Source organism: Capra hircus, chromosome 26 (genome assembly GCF_001704415.2).
Source record: "Capra hircus breed San Clemente chromosome 26, ASM170441v1, whole genome shotgun sequence".
NCBI lineage: Eukaryota > Metazoa > Chordata > Mammalia > Artiodactyla > Bovidae > Capra > Capra hircus.
This window is the reverse complement of record NC_030833.1, coordinates 40,710,533-40,728,795: the sequence shown is the minus strand read 5'-3', so window position 1 is coordinate 40,728,795 and position 18,263 is coordinate 40,710,533. Positions and strand designations below refer to the sequence as shown.

The following is an 18,263-nucleotide window of genomic DNA, read 5'->3' as shown; positions in this document are numbered from 1 at the left end:
CGTGTCCAACTCTTTGCAACCCCATGGGCCTGCCACGCTCCTCTGTCCATGGGATTTTCCAGGCAAGAGTACTGGAGTGGGTTGCCATTTCCTTCTCCAGAGGATCTTCTCAACCCAGGGATCGAACCTGGGTCTCCCACATTATAGGCAGACGCTTTACTGTCTGAGCCACCAGGGAAATCCATAACAGGTGAGGTCAGTCTAACAAAAACAACGTGATCAGCCTGACGCTGATCTGAAGCCAAGGCTACAGATTACAGGTAACGTATCTCAGATTTATTAAAAAACACATAGGCAACGAGTCAGAGCTTGGGCTAGGAATGATTTGAAAAAGAATTGAAGGCACTATTCCACAGAACATTCACAGTGTGTACTAGAGACAGACAAGAGAGCGGGGCAGTGTCTTAGAAACATTTGCGGTGGACGATGGACGGCCCGGCCTCGTCGTACTCCTGTTTGCTGATCCACATCTGCTGGAAGGTGGACAGAGAGGCCAGGATGGAGCCGCCAATCCAGACAGAGTATTTGCGCTCGGGAGGGGCGATGATCTGTTGGTCAGGATGAGAAAGGCCATTAGCGTACTAGGTGGGAATTGGGGATTCCAGCATGGTCAGGACGTGTGGCCCTGGCCAAAGTTGCATGGGCCCTGGGGACAGTCTTGGCTGTTAGATGCTGAAACTGAACCCTAACCCATGGGGTGTGAATAGTTGTGGATTTATAGATTCTTCAATGAGCACCTTTGGTTTCCCGGCTTCCTTTTATACCAGGGGTCACTAACCCTCGGGATCTAATGCCTGATGATCTGAGGTGGAGCTGATGTAACAACAGCAGAAATACTGTGCACAATAAATGGAATGCACTGGAATCAGCCCGAAACCATCCCCTAACCCCAGTCCGTGGGAAAAACTGTCTTCCACGAAACCAGCCCCTGATGCCAAAAAGGTTGGGGACTGCTGTTAAACAATCTACTCCAAAACTTCTCTGACACTTCAGCTTCATTCAGTTCAGTTCAGTTCAGTTCAGTTCAGTTCAGTTGCTCAGTCGAGTCTGACTCCTTGCGACCCCATAAATCGCAGCACGCCAGGCCTCCCAGAGTTCACCCAAACTTATGTCCATCAAGTCAGTGATGCCTACTATCAGACAAACGGAAAGCTGGCCCCCAATTCTACACAACCTCCACTTAAGCCCTGACATTGTCCCTGATTCCTATCAGCTGTTCTTCAGAGCTCAGCACAACACATACACTCTGTGGACACAAACACCAGCCACTTCCAGGGGAATTTTAACTGTGTCAGAACTTTCTGACCATATAAGAACTTACTGTGAGACCTGATTAAGTCTACCAAGATGCACTGTTTAACACTGAGGGATCCATTGCTGGGATGAAGATTCCCCTGGGATAAGTCTCAGCTAAGCTTGCACTGGCTGGCCCTACCAGCATGAACCGGCCTGGCACGCAAGGACGTGCTGATGTTTCTTAAATCAATGAATGGTTTAGGCCCAGAGAGCAGTGATTCAGAACAAGGGTACATCTACCTTGATCTCTGCTCTCTGGGTCTAAAAATAGCTAGAGTTGAGTAAGTCTAAATTCCACATCAGACTTGGATACTTAGGTAGAAATAAATATTGACACTTGGCCAATAGATAAGATATTTCTGCAACTGTGGTGAACGGGTTTAATTTCTCTTTATTCCTTGAGCTCTTGTTGAACATTTTATTTTTAATACAAGTAGCTGATGTTTACTGACCACTTACTGTCTGCCAAGCGCTTTGTCCAGCATTTTACATGTACTATCTCATTTAATCTTCATAACCACCTTGAAGAGTAAGGACTGAATCTGTCCCACATTCTAATGAGGAAACAGACTGAGCGAGGTTTAAGTAACTGACCTTGGTCACACCGACTGGTACATGTCAGACCCAATATGCAAACCAGGACCTCTCCCCGGTGTTTTTTCTGTTTTAGAAATACCTTTCAGTTTTAGATACTTTTAGATTTACATACGAGTGGTACAGACGATACAGAATCCCTACAGACCACCCCCAACCGCATTCAGTTTCAATTTCCCATGATGTCATCATCTTACTGTCCCAGGTTTTCAATGGTTTGCTCTCACCACACTGGAGCTCAAAATTCTACACTCATTTCTATTCAAGACTCCAGATTGGAGAACTAGAAACTACCCAACTCTGGCTGGGTGTCTATCATCCGAGGAACACAAATCCTCAGAAAACAGCCTCTCTCCTCTCACCCCACAGTACCTCCTCGCCTGTAATGTGGAGAGTGTGCTTCAGTCTAGCACACCCTGTTATGTTAGCTGCAGACTCTTTTCTTACAAAAAGAGACGGGAGCGCAAGTAACAGAGAACTGGTCTGAATACCTCTCGTGTGTATGAACTGCACCACGAGTGCCCTTTCTCCCGCTCACTGGGACATGGATCAGAGGGTCCCAGCCTGGCCTCCTGATTTCAGAGTAACAGTAGCCTTTGCGAAGTCACCAGCCACATGTTAGCGTACCTCCAAAGAATGATAGCCTTTTAATCTGAGTTCCTCTGACTGACTCAAAACGAACACAGTGTAGGGGTCCTGCTGGCTCAGGGAGTGAGTTTGGCCATCCTGGAGTCATGCTGCACTTTGGAGCACTTGTTTCAAAAGGTGCATCAGAAAGAGAGATGAAGATAAAGTTCTAATTCCTGGCTGCTGAGATGGAATCACATTTAGTACTGCAAGAAGAGTATACTACTGAAGCTACAGGATTTATACCTGTTTAGAAAGGTCAGGCTCACCTGTAATGTTTATAATGATCTATACATGAGATGCACTACTTTCATGATGAGGAAAAACAACATATTGTGTATTTCAGTGAGATATGGGCACACAAGTGGCTCTATTGACCTTTTCCTGCATCCGCTGATAGCTGACTGACATGGATAAGTGTTGATTAAACTTTGTACAAGATAATTCAACTCCTCTATGAATGGAACTGACTTAGACCCTTAAAAGTATGATACTTGAGGCCGTTTACCCACTGCCTAGCTCCAGGACCCATAAGTGTATGCAACCAAGAGGTAGCCTCTGAAGAAGCCCTCACTTCTGGTTATAAGCTGGGCACTGCCAGCAGCGTATAAGGGCCTGTCGCAGAGCTTCTACCTTGATCTTCATGGTGCTGGGGGCCAGGGCCGTGATCTCTTTCTGCATGCGGTCAGCAATGCCAGGGTACATGGTGGTGCCCCCAGAGAGGACGTTGTTAGCATAGAGGTCCTTCCTGATGTCAATGTCACACTTCATGATGCTGTTGTACGTGGTCTCGTGGATGCCAGCAGACTCCATCCCTGGAAAAGAGACACCGGTTACGGTCCTTGGGTGATAAAGAAAACCCAGGCTGACATGGAAGACGATATGAGCAACTGGACGATCTTACTCTGGACCACAGCTTGGCAGGCACAACGCTCTAGCAGCCACAATCTCAGGACCGAAAGACCGTTGAAATGTCCCAGGTCCTCCTACGATTTGTCTAGGGAGGAAGCCCTGCTTCGGTGTCTCTGGAAGGGTGAGAGGCTACAATATCACAGTCCTAAGTCTTAATAGACTCACTACTATAAAGGATTCAAATAAAAAGCAAAGCCTTCAAATTCCCAAAGCCTTGTGAAGGTCCCAGGCTGAGCTAATGCCACAGCTGTTGCTCAGAACTCCTAAATCTCTCCTTGACTGCTGTCTTGTTCTCACCCCTCAAAGCTAAGTGGTGCTGGAACATTCGAAATATGTTTTTTCATTTTATTTGGACAAAGACTCGATTTTCTTCAACCTTGATAATATTTTTTTGTCTGAATTTCTTATTAATGTCTGACATGGGTCTTTTTAAAAAGAACCTCTAGATGGCTCTTCATCTTTTACAGCTTTATGATGTACTACTAATCACGCTTAGTAATTGATTACTGCCAGTATGAGTTTGGGTAAACTCCGGGAGTTGATGATGGACAGGGAGGCCTGGTGTGCTGCAGTCCGTGGGGTCGCGTGGAGTCGGACACGACTGAGCAACTAAACTGAACATCTAATCAGCATTGAGTGCACTCAGTGCCCCCGCCCCCACACACATCTCATTTTAAAGATGACGACACTTTTTACAAATGAAGACATTTTACAGATGAGGCTCCAGGAGGCAGAATTATGAAAGGAGAACTGAGATTCACACCCAGGTTCACCTCTCTATAAACAACTATGCTAACCTGTCTCCCAAGGTCAATGCTAATGTAGGAACGGACATTTCCATTTTTCTTTTCCCCTGTTATTTCCAGACTCAGCATTCAACCCATCCTTCCGGGGGCTCCACTGTCTCCTGAGCGTGGACAGTATCTGATTCTTTCACCATAAACCATACACCAAGAATGCTTCAGCTAGACTACAACCTAGACAATGTTTTCTTAAAAAGAAAACTCCTTTCATGGCTTATGGCTGCTCACTTTAAAAACATGACATTCTTTCCCTTGCCCTGGCTCAGAGGTGCCCTTGGTTTTTTGGCCCCTGTCACATGTTGCCACACGCAGAAGGGCGCTGGGGGCTGAGACCGGCTGGTGGAAGGAGAGGAGGGTGCTCTCCCCGGGCGTGCTGCCTACCGATGAACGAGGGCTGGAACAGGGTCTCGGGGCAGCGGAAACGCTCATTCCCGATGGTGATCACCTGCCCATCAGGCAGCTCATAGCTCTTCTCGAGGGAGGAGGAGGATGCGGCGGTGGCCATCTCATTCTCAAAGTCCAGGGCTACGTAGCACAGTTTCTCCTTGATGTCCCGGACAATCTCACGCTCAGCTGTCAATGAGATACAAACATGGTGGCCAACCTTGAGATTTGCACGGGTAGTAAAAATCCGTCTGCCCTACAGCACTGTCTTACAATACAGGTTTCTCCCTGAAAGTGTGTGTTCTATTCTGCAACCCCAGATCCATGAGGACAATTAAATTATAGGTCCATTAGGGAACCACTTCTGTTCCCAGCAAAGTGCTTCACACAGAGAAACTTCTAAGCAGACAAGGTCCAGACAGTGCATGATAGGATGAGAATGAGCTGGCTAGCGACAGACGAAGAGCAGGAATCCTCTTGGACATTAACTTTTTTGCATGATTAATTAACGACTCTCTGTTATACGTGCTATATAACAGTTTGTTATATTGGATTTTCAGCTGACCAGGAAGATTCATGCCGAAAGAGTCCCTTAGAAGCAGCTACAGTTTTAAAAAGCTCTGAAGACCCATGTTGTCTGACCCAGGTGGATTCCAACTCAAGTCCTTGGAAAACTCATCACCTTCCAGAAAGAGGCTCAGGATCAGTCCCAGTAGAGAAGGTCCCAGTGGTGCATGGAAGAAGTGGGTGGGCAGACCCCTTTCCGACTCCTGTCTTCTGAAGTTCTAAACTATTGGTTTTACCCAAGCCTCTAGGAACTTTTTGGAGGCATCTTGGAATTCCTCAGAGGGGGCAGAGAAGGGTCAGAATTCATTCAACTCTCTATCCCAGAAAGAGATTTTTAAATTGTCAGGGCTCAAGTTTGGAGTCTAGGATAAGTCTCGGGCATGTCCAAAAACCTGAACATTTGGACAAGAGTAAATTGGCGAGGGAAGGGCAGGCAGCCAGGATCAAGGGCACTGAGGTTGTCCTGATGTCTCTAGGACTGCCTGCCTCTACCTCTCATAGAAAGAGACCAAGGGCACCAGTTTAGTTGGAGGACAAACATGTCATTGCCTGCTGGGTTGGTATTACTAATCACTAACAAGTAAGTATCTCATGCTTCCTCAGGACCAGGAATTCCACGTGCACGATCTCATTGACTACTCCCAACATCCTTGTGAGAAAGAGTAAATGATTACTCTCATTTTACAGACAGCCCGTGGCTTAGTGGACTTGGGCATCTTGTCCAAGGTCACATTTAGTGAGTGGCAGAACTGGGACCCAAGCCCTGGCAAGATGTTTCCAAAGACTGCCAATCACCATGCCATACTATTCCCAGGCTCTTCTTAAATTAATTTTTTTTGGAGTATAGCTGCTTTGCAATGTTGTATTAGTTTCTACTACACAGCAAAGTGATTCAGCTATACATACACATATAATGCGCTCTTTTTCTCTGGATTTCCTTCCTTTTCAGGTCATGGTGGAGCGTCGAGCAGAGTTCCCAGTGCTATGCAGCAGGTTCTCATTAGTTATCTACTTCCCACATAGTATCAGGAGAGTATATATGTCGATCCCAATCCCCCAATTCCTCTCCTATTTTCAGTCTCCTTGTGTGTGAGTGGAAGGGATTAAAAAACAATCAAAGAATGCAACTCTGACGAGCTCATAAGACCTGATGGTTGAAACTATTCTTCTCAAGGAAATGGTGTGATCGTTTTGCGATCACACATAGCAAAATACTCAGAACTTCACCCTGGGAATTAGTGTCAGGTCTCGCTGTCTACAAGGCTCCCTCCCATTGTTCCCTTGGATAGCCACCAGGTCAGGGAAGAACATCCCGCCCCGATGACCCCTCCCTTTATGTCCCTCAGGCCTCACCGGTGGTCACGAAGGAATAGCCTCGCTCGGTCAGGATCTTCATGAGGTAGTCGGTGAGATCTCGGCCAGCCAGGTCCAGACGCATGATGGCGTGGGGCAGGGCGTAGCCCTCATAGATGGGCACGTTGTGGGTGACACCATCTCCAGAGTCCAGCACAATGCCTGGGGGACAGTTGTGCATGACAATAGTCACCAGGGGAGCTGGTGTATGATCACTTACTGGTCTAGTAGAAGGGGAATTTCTAAACCTTTTATTTGAAAGGAAGGAAGGCATTTGATAGGAAAAGAGAGTTGAGGCAGGGCTAGGTAAAGAAAAGAAAGGGGAAAAAAAAGAACAGGAAGAGGAAACAACAGAAGTCCTCCTGGAAATACAAGTTAAAGGGCTTTTTTTCAAAGGTGAGAAGAAGCCCTCAAGGGGTGGAATTAACTCTGTCAATTCTCAGTAACCCCCAGTCATCACAACACACATGTTTATGAACCATTCAATCCCGTAACTGATGGTGTACCCAACCAGGGCTTTCACCTGCTCAGCCACCTACCAGTTGTACGTCCAGAGGCGTAGAGGGACAGCACCGCCTGAATAGCCACATACATGGCTGGGACATTGAAAGTCTCAAACATAATCTGCAAAGCAAGCCAAAGAGATGAGTTAATGATGCTGCCAGTATCACCAAGAATGCACAAGAGAGCATCTTGTTGATGACTACAGGTGGGCCCGCCTGGTTCTGGGTAGAGGAAACTAGGGTAAAGGAGGGCCAGAGAAGGCTTGGTTACTGGTCGAGGAGAAAGGAAGGTGTAAATGGAGAGACCACCATACCGGTGACCTGGTATCTGGGGGTAGAAGGGACAGTGTGCACACATGACCAGCCAGATATAAGGAGGGTCTAGCTTCTGGTCCTGGCCCTGACTTGAACGTGACCTGAAGAACTCACCAAACTAACAACTGACTAATGTGGGTGGCCTGCGGGATCTTTGTTCCCCAATCAGGGATTGAACCCAGGCCCTGAACAGTGAAAGCACGGAGCCTAAACTACTGAAGCTCAGACTGGTTGAGATGAACCCCATTCCGTGATCTGTCTGAGATTCCTTTTAATCTGTTCAACTTTTTTCTGCAGTTGCTGGGTCAGTGTCAGCCCTCGAGTCTGAGGCCAATCTAGCTGCAGTGAAGGAGTCCTGATTGCTGGAAGAAAAGAACTGCCTGCTGGTAACAGAGAACCAAACATGAGTGCTGATGTGGCAGTTCATGCCCTCCAGAGCATAGTCAGCACCAGAGCCCCTCCAGGTCACGTGTTAGAAATGTGTGCCCACGGAGATGCCCATAGGCCTCCATATCTCCATCTGGTCTATTCACCAGAGTAAACATCTAGCATAGGTTGCTGCTGCTGCCAAGCCGCTTCAGTCGTGTCCGACTCTGTGCGACCCCATAGACGGCAGCCCACAAGGCTCCGCCATCCCTGGGATTCTCCAGGCAAGAACACTGGAGTGGGTTGCCATTTCCTTCTCCAACGCATGAAAGTGAAAAGTAAACGAGAAGTCACTCAGTCGTGCCCAACTCAACAACCTACCAGGCTCCTCCATCCATGGGATTTTCCAGGCAACAGAGCTGGAGTGGGGTGCCATTGCCTTCTCCGAGCATAGTTTGCTAGACGGCCATAATTCCCAACTATTCGTTTTTACCATTCACTGGGAAAAAAGCTCCCTTAAGAAACAGCATCTCTTGGGTCATGAGTCCTTTCCAGACACACAGATGTTCCCCTGCAGAGAACAGCTGCTAGTGTGTTGATGAGGCATCCAGAGCTCTTCCAGGAAAAAGGCTCTGCAGTATTGATGTTTATTATTCTCTGAGGTCAAAAGATCGTGGGCCAGATCCAAGCTCTGGCACTTCTAGCTGTGTGACCTTGGGACCATCACCTCGTGTACTTAAGTCTCAGATTCTTCATTTATATTGGTGGTGGTTTAGTTGCTAAGTCTGACTCTTACAACCCCATGGAGTATATAGCTCACCAGGCTCCTTTGTCCATGGGATTTTCCAGGCAAGAATACAGGAGTGGGTTACTATTTCCTTCTCCAGGGGATCTTCCTGACCCAGGAATAGAACTTGGGTCTCCTGAATTGCAGGCAAGATTCTTTACGGACTGAGCTACCAGGGAAGCCTTCATTTATATTATTAGGATACTAATAGCTCATGCTTTAAGTTAAGATTTAAAGAGACAGTCTGTATAAAATGCTTAGCCAAGTGCTTAACCAAAACAAGCATGAAGTTGACACTAGGTGTATTTATTAAGCAGCTCATCCAAACTGGAAACTTTGTCTGGATGATGGAATAGAGAGTCTCCTGTTCCAAAATCTCTGAGCTTCAGAAAGTCACAATAAAGAAATACCTGTTTAACGTTTATCATACCAGTACCATGAAATACATCTAGCATTTGTCTCATTAATCTTTGAATCGTTTGAAAAATAATAGTACTAGTATTATTCTCAACATACGGACAAGGAACCTGAGTCTATGAAAATTAAGTGGATATTTTAAAGTTACATGGCTGATAAGTGACAGATTGAATCTTCAAACTGGGATCTGACTCCAGGACCAAAATTCTCCATTGTATGTTGTCCTGCATTTTGAAATGACTTCTCCTGAGAAGTTTTAAACCTAAACATGTGGCCTTTCCAGTTAAATCTGGACAATTTCCTATTGCTCTTTGAGCCAAGGGGCCATTCCTGCAGTAAGGATGTCGGATGCCTATGGCCTTGGGAATCCAGGAAAGTTGTCAGCCTGTGAGTGGACTGTTGGGCGGGCCTTTTACCTGCTGTTCTGTGCAACCCCCTTCAAGGACATCCTCAAAGCCCCAAATCGCTGGGTCCTAGAGTGGTATTTACCTGGGTCATTTTCTCCCGGTTGGCCTTGGGGTTCAGGGGCGCCTCGGTGAGAAGGGTTGGATGCTCTTCAGGAGCAACACGAAGCTCATTGTAGAAAGAGTGGTGCCAGATCTAGGGGACCGAGGAAAAGCACAACAATGAGGCCCAGCAGAGGCGCGGCAGTCCTCGAAAAGGGACCAGAATGAGCACGTGGAACCAGGTCCAAATACAACCACTCATTATGCGCCCACCTTTTCACAGGTGCAGAGACTCAAGCTTAAAGACTACAAGGAACTTACCTGAAAATTCACACCTGGTAAGTGAATGAGCAAAAACCCAAACCCAGGTCTACGAGGCAGGATAGGGTAGTGGTTAAGGACATAGGCTCTGGAGTGAAACCTGGGTTCAAATCCTGGCTTAAGCACTTCTTGGTTATATGAGTGTAGGCAAATTTTAACCCTTCTCCGAAACAATCTCTTCATGGGGAATATAAAAATAATTCACATCTTTGTGAGGCTAAAATCAGAGACCCCTAGAGTTACTATTCAGCCCAGTGCCTGGCCCGGAGCAAACATCGCCATTATTCAACTTTATCTTCTTCACCCACTGGTGCTCACTAAGTCGTGTCCAACCCTTTGCAAGCCCGTGGACTGTAGCCCACCGGCTCCCCTATCCACAGGATTTTCCTGGCAAGAACACTGGAGTGGGTTTCCATTTCCTCCTCCAGGGGACCAGCCTGAGCCAGGGATCAAACCCATGTCTCTTGTGTCTCCTGCATTGCAAGCGGAAGCTTTACTGCTGAGCCACCAGGGAAGCCCCCACTTTAATATTCATGGGCAAATGACTTAGTGTAGCAAGTAAGGGGACAAATGAATGATATATGAATGGATGAATGAAGCAGATCTGAAAACCCAATGGCTATTTTTAATATTTAAGGGAATTTTCCCACCCCTCCATTCCTCTTTTTGCTCCCCAGGGTTGAAAGAAGCCTACCCTGGTTGGCACACACTGGACCTTTCATTCATGGACAGACCTTGGCCTTCAGGTGTTTCCCCCAAAAGCCAGTGCCTGTTTCTAGCGTGATGTACTTTGAACATGCTTGTCTGCTTCATGCTTAAGCATGCGCTTTATTTTTATTTTTTAAGCTGTTTCTTCTTGTAATTTAATTTTTATTTTATATTGGAGTATAGTCAATTTACAATATTGTATTAGTTTCAGGTGTACCGATAAGTGATTCAGTTATACTGAAAAGTCTTTTTCAAATTCTTTTCCCACATAGGTTACTGTAGAATATTGAGTAGAGTTCTCTGTAAGCATCCTTTTTAACCCTGGATGCCATAAAGAACAAACTATTGTGAAAAGAGTTCAGTTGACTAATTATTTTTAAAAGCCCCAAAATTCTCCACTAGTGCCTGAAACATATTAAATTCATTCAGAATTAAAACAAAATAAAAACAAGAACTGCTAGTGAAAGCTGGATTGACTTTAAAGATTCTTTATCTTGTTGCAGTTTCTTTGGTTTTGAATGTGTGGTTTCTAGAAAGGAAATGAGACTCCTGAAAGTTCTACTCCTTTGATGGAGTAAAAGCAACACAGTGCTCAAGAAATTAAAAAAAAAAAAAAAAAGAATGAAAAGAAATGCTGCCAATCTTACTGAATACCGTTGATACTCTGAAACATCGTTAGAAACCAACCAATCTCTCTCTCTCCCCAGTCTGTCTCCCTTCTTCTTCTCTCTCCAGAAGACACTTTACATCTTAGAAACGACAGTATGCTTCCTTTGTTTTCTCCAGGTGTATCCCTTCTGTGATGCTGCCAGCTCCATGCAGAAAGTCTTAAAAGAGAATTTTCTCATCACTATTATTACCTCCTCCTCAGTGTCTACTGCAGTCTTACCCAAATCCAAACTCTTAGACTCAGCAAACCGAATGAAACACATTTTTTTTTTTTGTAGAGCAGCAGAGGTTTCAGCATTATCACTGATAAATTCTAGCAACATTATTTTCTTCTAAAGACTACTTTCTTTTAAAATGGTGAGAGAGAGTATGTGTGTGCATCTGTGTGTGTGGAGCTGACAGATATATAAAGGTCCAGATTTTCTGGTTCTAACATATTTGCCACATTTAAAAAATTTAGGTCACTTTCTCATTATTTCTTCTGCTTTTTCTTTGATCACTTTGTTCCATGATGCTTAAGAGCAAACATCAAAATCCTCGGATTTAACTCTTCTCATTAGCTCTTCTATACGGGTCTAGGAGAGAAAGACTTCACTTAATGCCACTCAGGGAGATATTTTTTGAACTGTTTATTTAAAAATTTGTGTTGGTTGCTTGTGCTTTAATATGTTGAGGGACATTTTAGGAATGTACCAAAGCTACAATGTCACAGCCCCTTTTCTATAGAGAAAACTAAAAGCAAAAAAAAAAAGAACAACCAGTTTTTCTTTTTTTTAATGTTCAGGGTAAATTAATGAACAACTTTCAGGAGTGGGTGGGTGAAGGCTCTTCCCCACTCTTCCATCCCTTGGTACCCTGTTTGCAGCCCATACAGTGCTTGTCCTTGGAGGCCAAGCCAGTTGTCTGAGCAATAGACTAAAACACCCACCACTGTCAAAGGACTACTGTTCTCATTTTTAGAGCTCGCTCCTTCTGTGCTATGCTTAGTCGCTCAGTTGTGTCCGACTCTCTTCAACCCCGTGGACTGTAGCCCACCAGGCGTCTCTGTCCGTGGGATTCTCCAGGCAAGAACGCTGGAGTGGGTTGCCATTTCCTCCTCCAGGGCATCTTCCCCACCCAGGGATTGAACCCACATCTCTTGTATCTCCTGCACTTGCAGGCGGATTCGTCACCACTAGCGCCACCTGGGCAGCCCGTCTGCCTCTAATTGCTTTATTAAACCCCCTTGGTCAAGGAATTTGCTTTTTAAAATAAATAAATAAAGTTCAGAATTTTAAAAATTCAGTTGGTAATAATCCAGAAGGAACACCAACAAGGAGAAACACAACCAGGCAAGGTGAACCTGTTGTTTTCCCCAGCAGTAGCCAGACGTTTGCGATCCAGGCCTCTCCCAGTACCTTTTCCATGTCATCCCAGTTGGTGATGATGCCGTGTTCTATCGGGTACTTCAGGGTCAGAATCCCTCTTTTGCTTTGTGCTTCATCACCCACGTAGCTGTCTTTCTGTCCCATTCCCACCATCACTCCCTGAAAATTTCAACACAGTACAAGTCAGCCTCTCTCAGAGCTTGTGAACCGATTACTGTCCAACACAAAGGGTTAACTCATTGCAATGAAAGTCTTCCAGTACCAGCAATAACCTGCTGATCCTATAGTTATTGAGCTCTTAGGAAACATCCCTTAGGTGATTTGAAACAGGCCTGAACAGGCCTACAAATAGCAGAGAACCTTGAGGGTAAGGCGACTTTGCCATTTATCTTCTGTGTTCCTTCATAAGCTCTCTTAGGGCAAAGATTGTATCTGTCTTATTTGCCACTAAGACAAATTGCCTGGCGTGTATCTGACACTCCATCATTATTTGTTGAATGGATTAAATGGCATTTTGCCTGTCATGAATCCTTCAAACTATACGTTTGGAACTGTCACCTACTCAAGAGTATATCTAACCATTATATAAGCAAAAGCATTATTTCTACAAATGACCACTCAGTACTTGGTTTCTAATAGATAAAATCATACTGATCAATATTACGCTATCTGCCTAAACTAGTGGGATGCATTTTTTTAGTCATTAATGTGAATCTTTAGAAAAAAAAAGAATCCTCATGACTGAAATTTAAAATTGCATTGGAGTGACAGAATTGCAAAACAGGTGGGGCTCCTATTGTTCCTTAAGAAGTGATTTTTGTAAAATATCTTGGTTGTAAAAGTTCAACAAAGAGACAGAGTTCTTTCACTGGGGAAGGCTTCTGTTATGTCTTCTTGTGAATTGATGCCAAATCAAAAGTCTAAATATCAATCAGATAGGTTCAATGTGCAAAATACATTTCTGATGCAAAAGGGGAATTTCTGGGATGAAGCTCTCACCTTTCACCCTGTGGCTGCCATCCATATTTACTTTCTATATAATGTTATGTAAAATTGCCATATGTCTATCCACATGTATTTTGTTGACATCTAACAGATGTAAAATTACAATGCTTACTTTCATTTCCCATTAGGTTCTTTGAGAATGAGCAACCTTACCTTTTACTGTAGTTTCTTTCCATAGAGTAGCTATGGAATACATCAGATAACTCATAGATATTTTTGATGCTGATGAGCATGGTTACATTTAGTCAAAAAGGATTTATGGGGAAAAAAAGTCAGACTTTTTGTATTTATGAAAAAAAAAAAAAAGTCTCCCACCAGGTAATCGGTCAACAATGTATATGAAATTGGCACTTATCTCTGGACATCAGTCATCAGAGGTACATTTCTAACAAAGTTACACAATTTCTAGGCAGAGAGCAACAGTCTATGAATAGCCATGGACACAGAGACATAGAGGGACCAAATCTATATGGCTTTGTTTCTCTCTGCTTCAGAGAGAATTTTGCTCACCTGATGTCGAGGACGTCCCACGATAGACGGGAAAACGGCCCGGGGAGCATCATCCCCCGCAAAGCCGGCCTTACAGAGCCCAGAGCCATTGTCACACACCAAGGCGGTGCTGTCCTCCTCCTCGCACATCCCGGCTGGAGCTGCTTCACAGGGTCCTAAAGGGTCAGGGAGGAAGCCGACGCAGGCGTGCTGCGGCTTACCTGACCACTCCCGCCTTCCAGCCGGAGTTGACTCCTCCTCTGTACTCCTAGAGCGCCCTCTGCTGATTCTTATCTAACACACCATTTATCTCAAAGCACTTTCATTAGACTGTAATCTTAAACTCAGACTTCTCCATTCGTACAGTAGGTCTTCAGCACTGGAACATCACGTGCTCATAAGCACTTTAAAGATTGACTAAGCAAGTGAAGGGATGAACTGCTGCAGAGCGCAGATGGAATATCGGCCCATGAGATCTGATCTCACAGGGACGAGTCGCCAGTCACTCGTTATGAATTACCTAAAATTTGCTGTCTGTATACACCCATACTCATATTTTTCTAGATATGCTATAAATTTAAATTTTTTTCCAAAAATGTATATTTTGAGGAATGAGCAGCATGTGAAATTCTGGAAATACTGAAACATTTCATGTAAAAAATGCTTAAAAGAATATTCTCTTTTGGATCCTCGGGACACAAGGGTAAAATTAAAGCCCTGAGGAGCCAATCAAAGTGTCTTAAGGAGGTGCTTAAAATTTTAGGAGTCATAGTCATTCCATTAACCTGTAAGTCCAACAAGGCAGAGTGAGTCCAAAAAATTACATATCATGCAGTAGAATGTTCTCTTGTCCTAAAGAAACATAAATAATAGGATAAGTTACAGGTCATCCTTATGCAATACTAGGCTAGAGGTATGCATTGTAGGAGCCCATTAAAAATGTGTTGTTATGCACTAGAAAAAAAGATTAATCATGTTTACCAAGATGTTGATGGGGGTTATTTTTGAAGTGGTGGATATTCTAGGTGTTTTACATGAAACCCTGGGTTCTGTGATGTTTTGTAAATAGATTGAGCATATATTCTTTCAGTCAGAGAACAGTATTTTAAATATCCCACGTTTAAGCTTGAATCGCATGACAAAATTTGGAAGGTGGGAGCAAAAGTGACACCTTAAAGATTTGGGAAATTGAAGGCTTATTAGAGAACATTTTCTTTTAATACCCTCATTTCTACAAATGAGAAAACTCAGGGAAAGTGATTTGCCAAAAAAACATGTAAAATTAAAGTCCCCAGGATCCAAAAGAGAATATTCTTTTAAACATTTTTTACATGAACTGTTTCAGTATTTCCAGAATTTCACATGCTGCTCATTCCTCAAAATCTACTTTTATGGAAAAAAATGTTAATTTATAGCATATCTAGAAACATGAACATAACTTAAAATCCAGGCTAACTGACAGACAAGGAAATCAAGACTCAAGGAGTTGAAGTGACTTGTCCAGATCTCAAAAGTGGTAAAGTTGGGACAGCAAAGATTATAGCACCCAATGATTATGGTCTTGGACTCTGGAGTCTCACTACCTGGATCTGAGTGTGGGTTTCGCCACTTAGAAGCTATGTGATATAGTAAGTTATTTAATATCTCTGAATCAGTCTCTTTATCCATCTATGAAAGAACAATAATATGCATGTGTAGTACATAGAGTCTTATGGGGATTAGATATTTTAAAGTATTTAAAATAATTGATGGTGGCATATACATTATGAATTATCAGTAAATAGTATTTTTAAATTATTAATTTAAATTATAATCACTGTGTGATTATTATCATTATCCAGATCTTTTTATTTCTAGTCTTGCCTTCCTTTCTACACTACTTCCAGGCTTAGGACAGAGATCTTAAATTGCAGATTCTACTTGTAAGAATAGAAAATGTAACTTCCAAGTGGGTGACTCTTTCCTTTCCCACCCTTCCCTTCCCTTTCCAGACACTGAATGGTGTTTGGCAGTCATGTGACTTGGCTTCCTTCCTAGCAGATCAAGAAGAAAGAAGAGAGGTGAGAAATTTAAGGGAGATGAGGCAGAAGAAGCAGTCCAAGGCAAGTGTCAGAGGTGGCCAGCACCAGATCAGTACCCTCTCTGGATGTGCTAAGCAGAGTTTCCAAACCAAAAGGAAGAGCTGAAAACAGGATAAAATATTCAGGGTTAGGAGACTTTGATAATGTGATGGTATGGACACCAGGAATACACATCTTTAGTAACCCTTTCCTTGGGCAAGAAAGGTTTGGGGGAGTGTTAGAATGCACTGCAGAAGAAATAGATTGGACCCTCAACATGCAGGAAAAAAAAAATCTCAAAATTTAGTAAATGTGCTTTTATTTGACCAAAAAAAAAAAAAAAACTGTCTAGGAAGAATCTTAAAATCTCTAAGCCAAGCACTGTTGTTAGGAAAATCTGTATGCCCCAGAAAGAAGCTGGCTCAATGGTTTACAACTCTTATCTAACCTGATGAGCAGCTGGGTTTGGAGCAAAGCATTTCCTAATTAGGTAAAACCCACTAGAATGTCTGCTCTTGGAACGGCACCCAGGTCAGGGGGGTTTGCTCCAACTGACTGGAGTGCATCTCGTGCCAAAAATGAGGAGTTAGTGGGAGGGGAACACTCCAGTTCCCAGCTCCACGGTCTTGAAACACAAACCATATTTAGTCATGAATCACAAAATGGAAGGAAAAATCTTAGCGTGAAAACCCCAGTCAGGGCCGGAGCTGCCAAACCCTGATTCACAGTGAAGATCAGCCTGGGGTGGCGAGGTTGGCTCCGTGGTCCCGCCTGGCTGAGAAATGCAAACCATCCCATAGGCTGAAATGCAAACAGCTGTCAGCTGCACGCCAGCTCCCTCCCTCTTTATTCACCAAGATTCAGTTGAGTTCCTGCTATGCTCTGCTGCAAACCAACCAAGGGAGACGCATATACCCTGAACTGCAAGCTCACAGTTACACTCAAGAGACTTTCCCAGAGAAGCAATGAGAGCCAGAGGAACCAAGATGCAAATATACAAAGAGCCGATATCAAAGGCTAGGCAGCTAACCACTGTTCAGTTCTAAAATCCACTGTCAGACACCGTAGTTGCACCAAAAGTACAGGCCAGTGAAAAATCCCCATACCAAATCTGAACCACAAGCAGATACTGGAGTTTCCAGTGTCTAAATATACATCATTATGTAGCTGACTGCAGACAGCTAGACTGCACCTCTGAGATGCACTACAAGACCGGAGTTGCTGGTTTAATAAAAACAAATTTTGCGGGTGACACTCATAGATTTCATTCCATCTTCCTCACCCCTTCCTCCCCGACACAGGCTGCATCTTAGCTTTGTTTTTGAGGTTAGATAATTATAGCGAAAGGCTACAATCGTGTTAGTAGTACAGTCTTCATTCAAACATTTCTGAGTGTGAGTCTGGCTAAAATCTCCATAGATGACATCTGATTATACTGGGAAATGTCAGAGCTGCTGGAATCTAAGCCACATCTCTGGGCCGGTGCCACTTACCCTGAAAGTGCTCGGCTGGGCTTCTCCGCTCTGGGTGGTGTTCTGGAAAGCTGAAGGCTGGAGGGTTATATAGCCCCTTGGCCTGTTCCCCTCCCACTGGCTTCCCAAACAAGGAACAAAGACAGACTCAAGCCCTCTGTGGAGTCTAACACAACCATATAGGGACCTCAGCACAAAACTCTCTAATCTGGGTGGCCGGAGGCCTGGGTCTCTTCCACTGCATTCCACTGCTCTGCTCATGAAATGGGAGGCAGCTCAGCTCCTGTGGGAGATAAGCACCCCCAGCCTCCAGAACCACTGCTGAAATGCCCAGAGATACTGAGCAAGCCTCAGGGGGCATATGCAGGCACGGTTCACACATTCCTCAGGGGATGCCAACCGGCTGTCAGGCTAGCGTTTCGGGGCATTTCCTCATGAACTGAGCACAGAAAGAAGCAGCCTCTGAGGAGGAGGGACTTTAAAAAGTTCTCCCACAAATGGGGCCTGCAAGGAAGAACAAGATGCTTCAGTGCTCAGAAGAATAGAGATGGTGTGAGGACTCTGTGGTCATCAGCACTGGGTTTGTGAGTCGAGTCTGTGGGGGGTATTAATGGAAGCAGGAATTGCAGAGGAGACAGGCTGGAGGGCCTGTGTTTCAGAGGCGCTTCAAAGTCTGCACAATCTTAACCATTTTGGTCCCTGGTTCATTAGCGGTGTCTGCTATTTTGTCCTGACCCATGTAGCAGCATGTTGAGGGTCATCCTTCCAGCAGAGTCCACGCAGGCCCCTGTAACAGGCAGTC

The 18,263-nt window shown here is 44.5% G+C and overlaps 1 protein-coding gene across 1 annotated transcript; it reads right to left on the bottom strand.

Annotated features, from left to right (window-relative positions):
• Window positions 255-17,948, bottom strand: ACTA2 (actin, alpha 2, smooth muscle, aorta). Its single transcript, XM_005698192.3, has 9 exons — window positions 17,483-17,948; window positions 13,951-14,105; window positions 12,466-12,594; window positions 9,414-9,524; window positions 7,076-7,160; window positions 6,537-6,698; window positions 4,614-4,805; window positions 3,151-3,332; window positions 255-548 (listed from the first exon to the last, which is right to left on the bottom strand). Exons 2-9 carry the CDS (start codon window positions 14,077-14,079, stop codon window positions 405-407), a joined length of 1,134 nt encoding a protein of 377 aa, XP_005698249.1. The 5' UTR covers window positions 14,080-14,105; window positions 17,483-17,948; the 3' UTR covers window positions 255-404.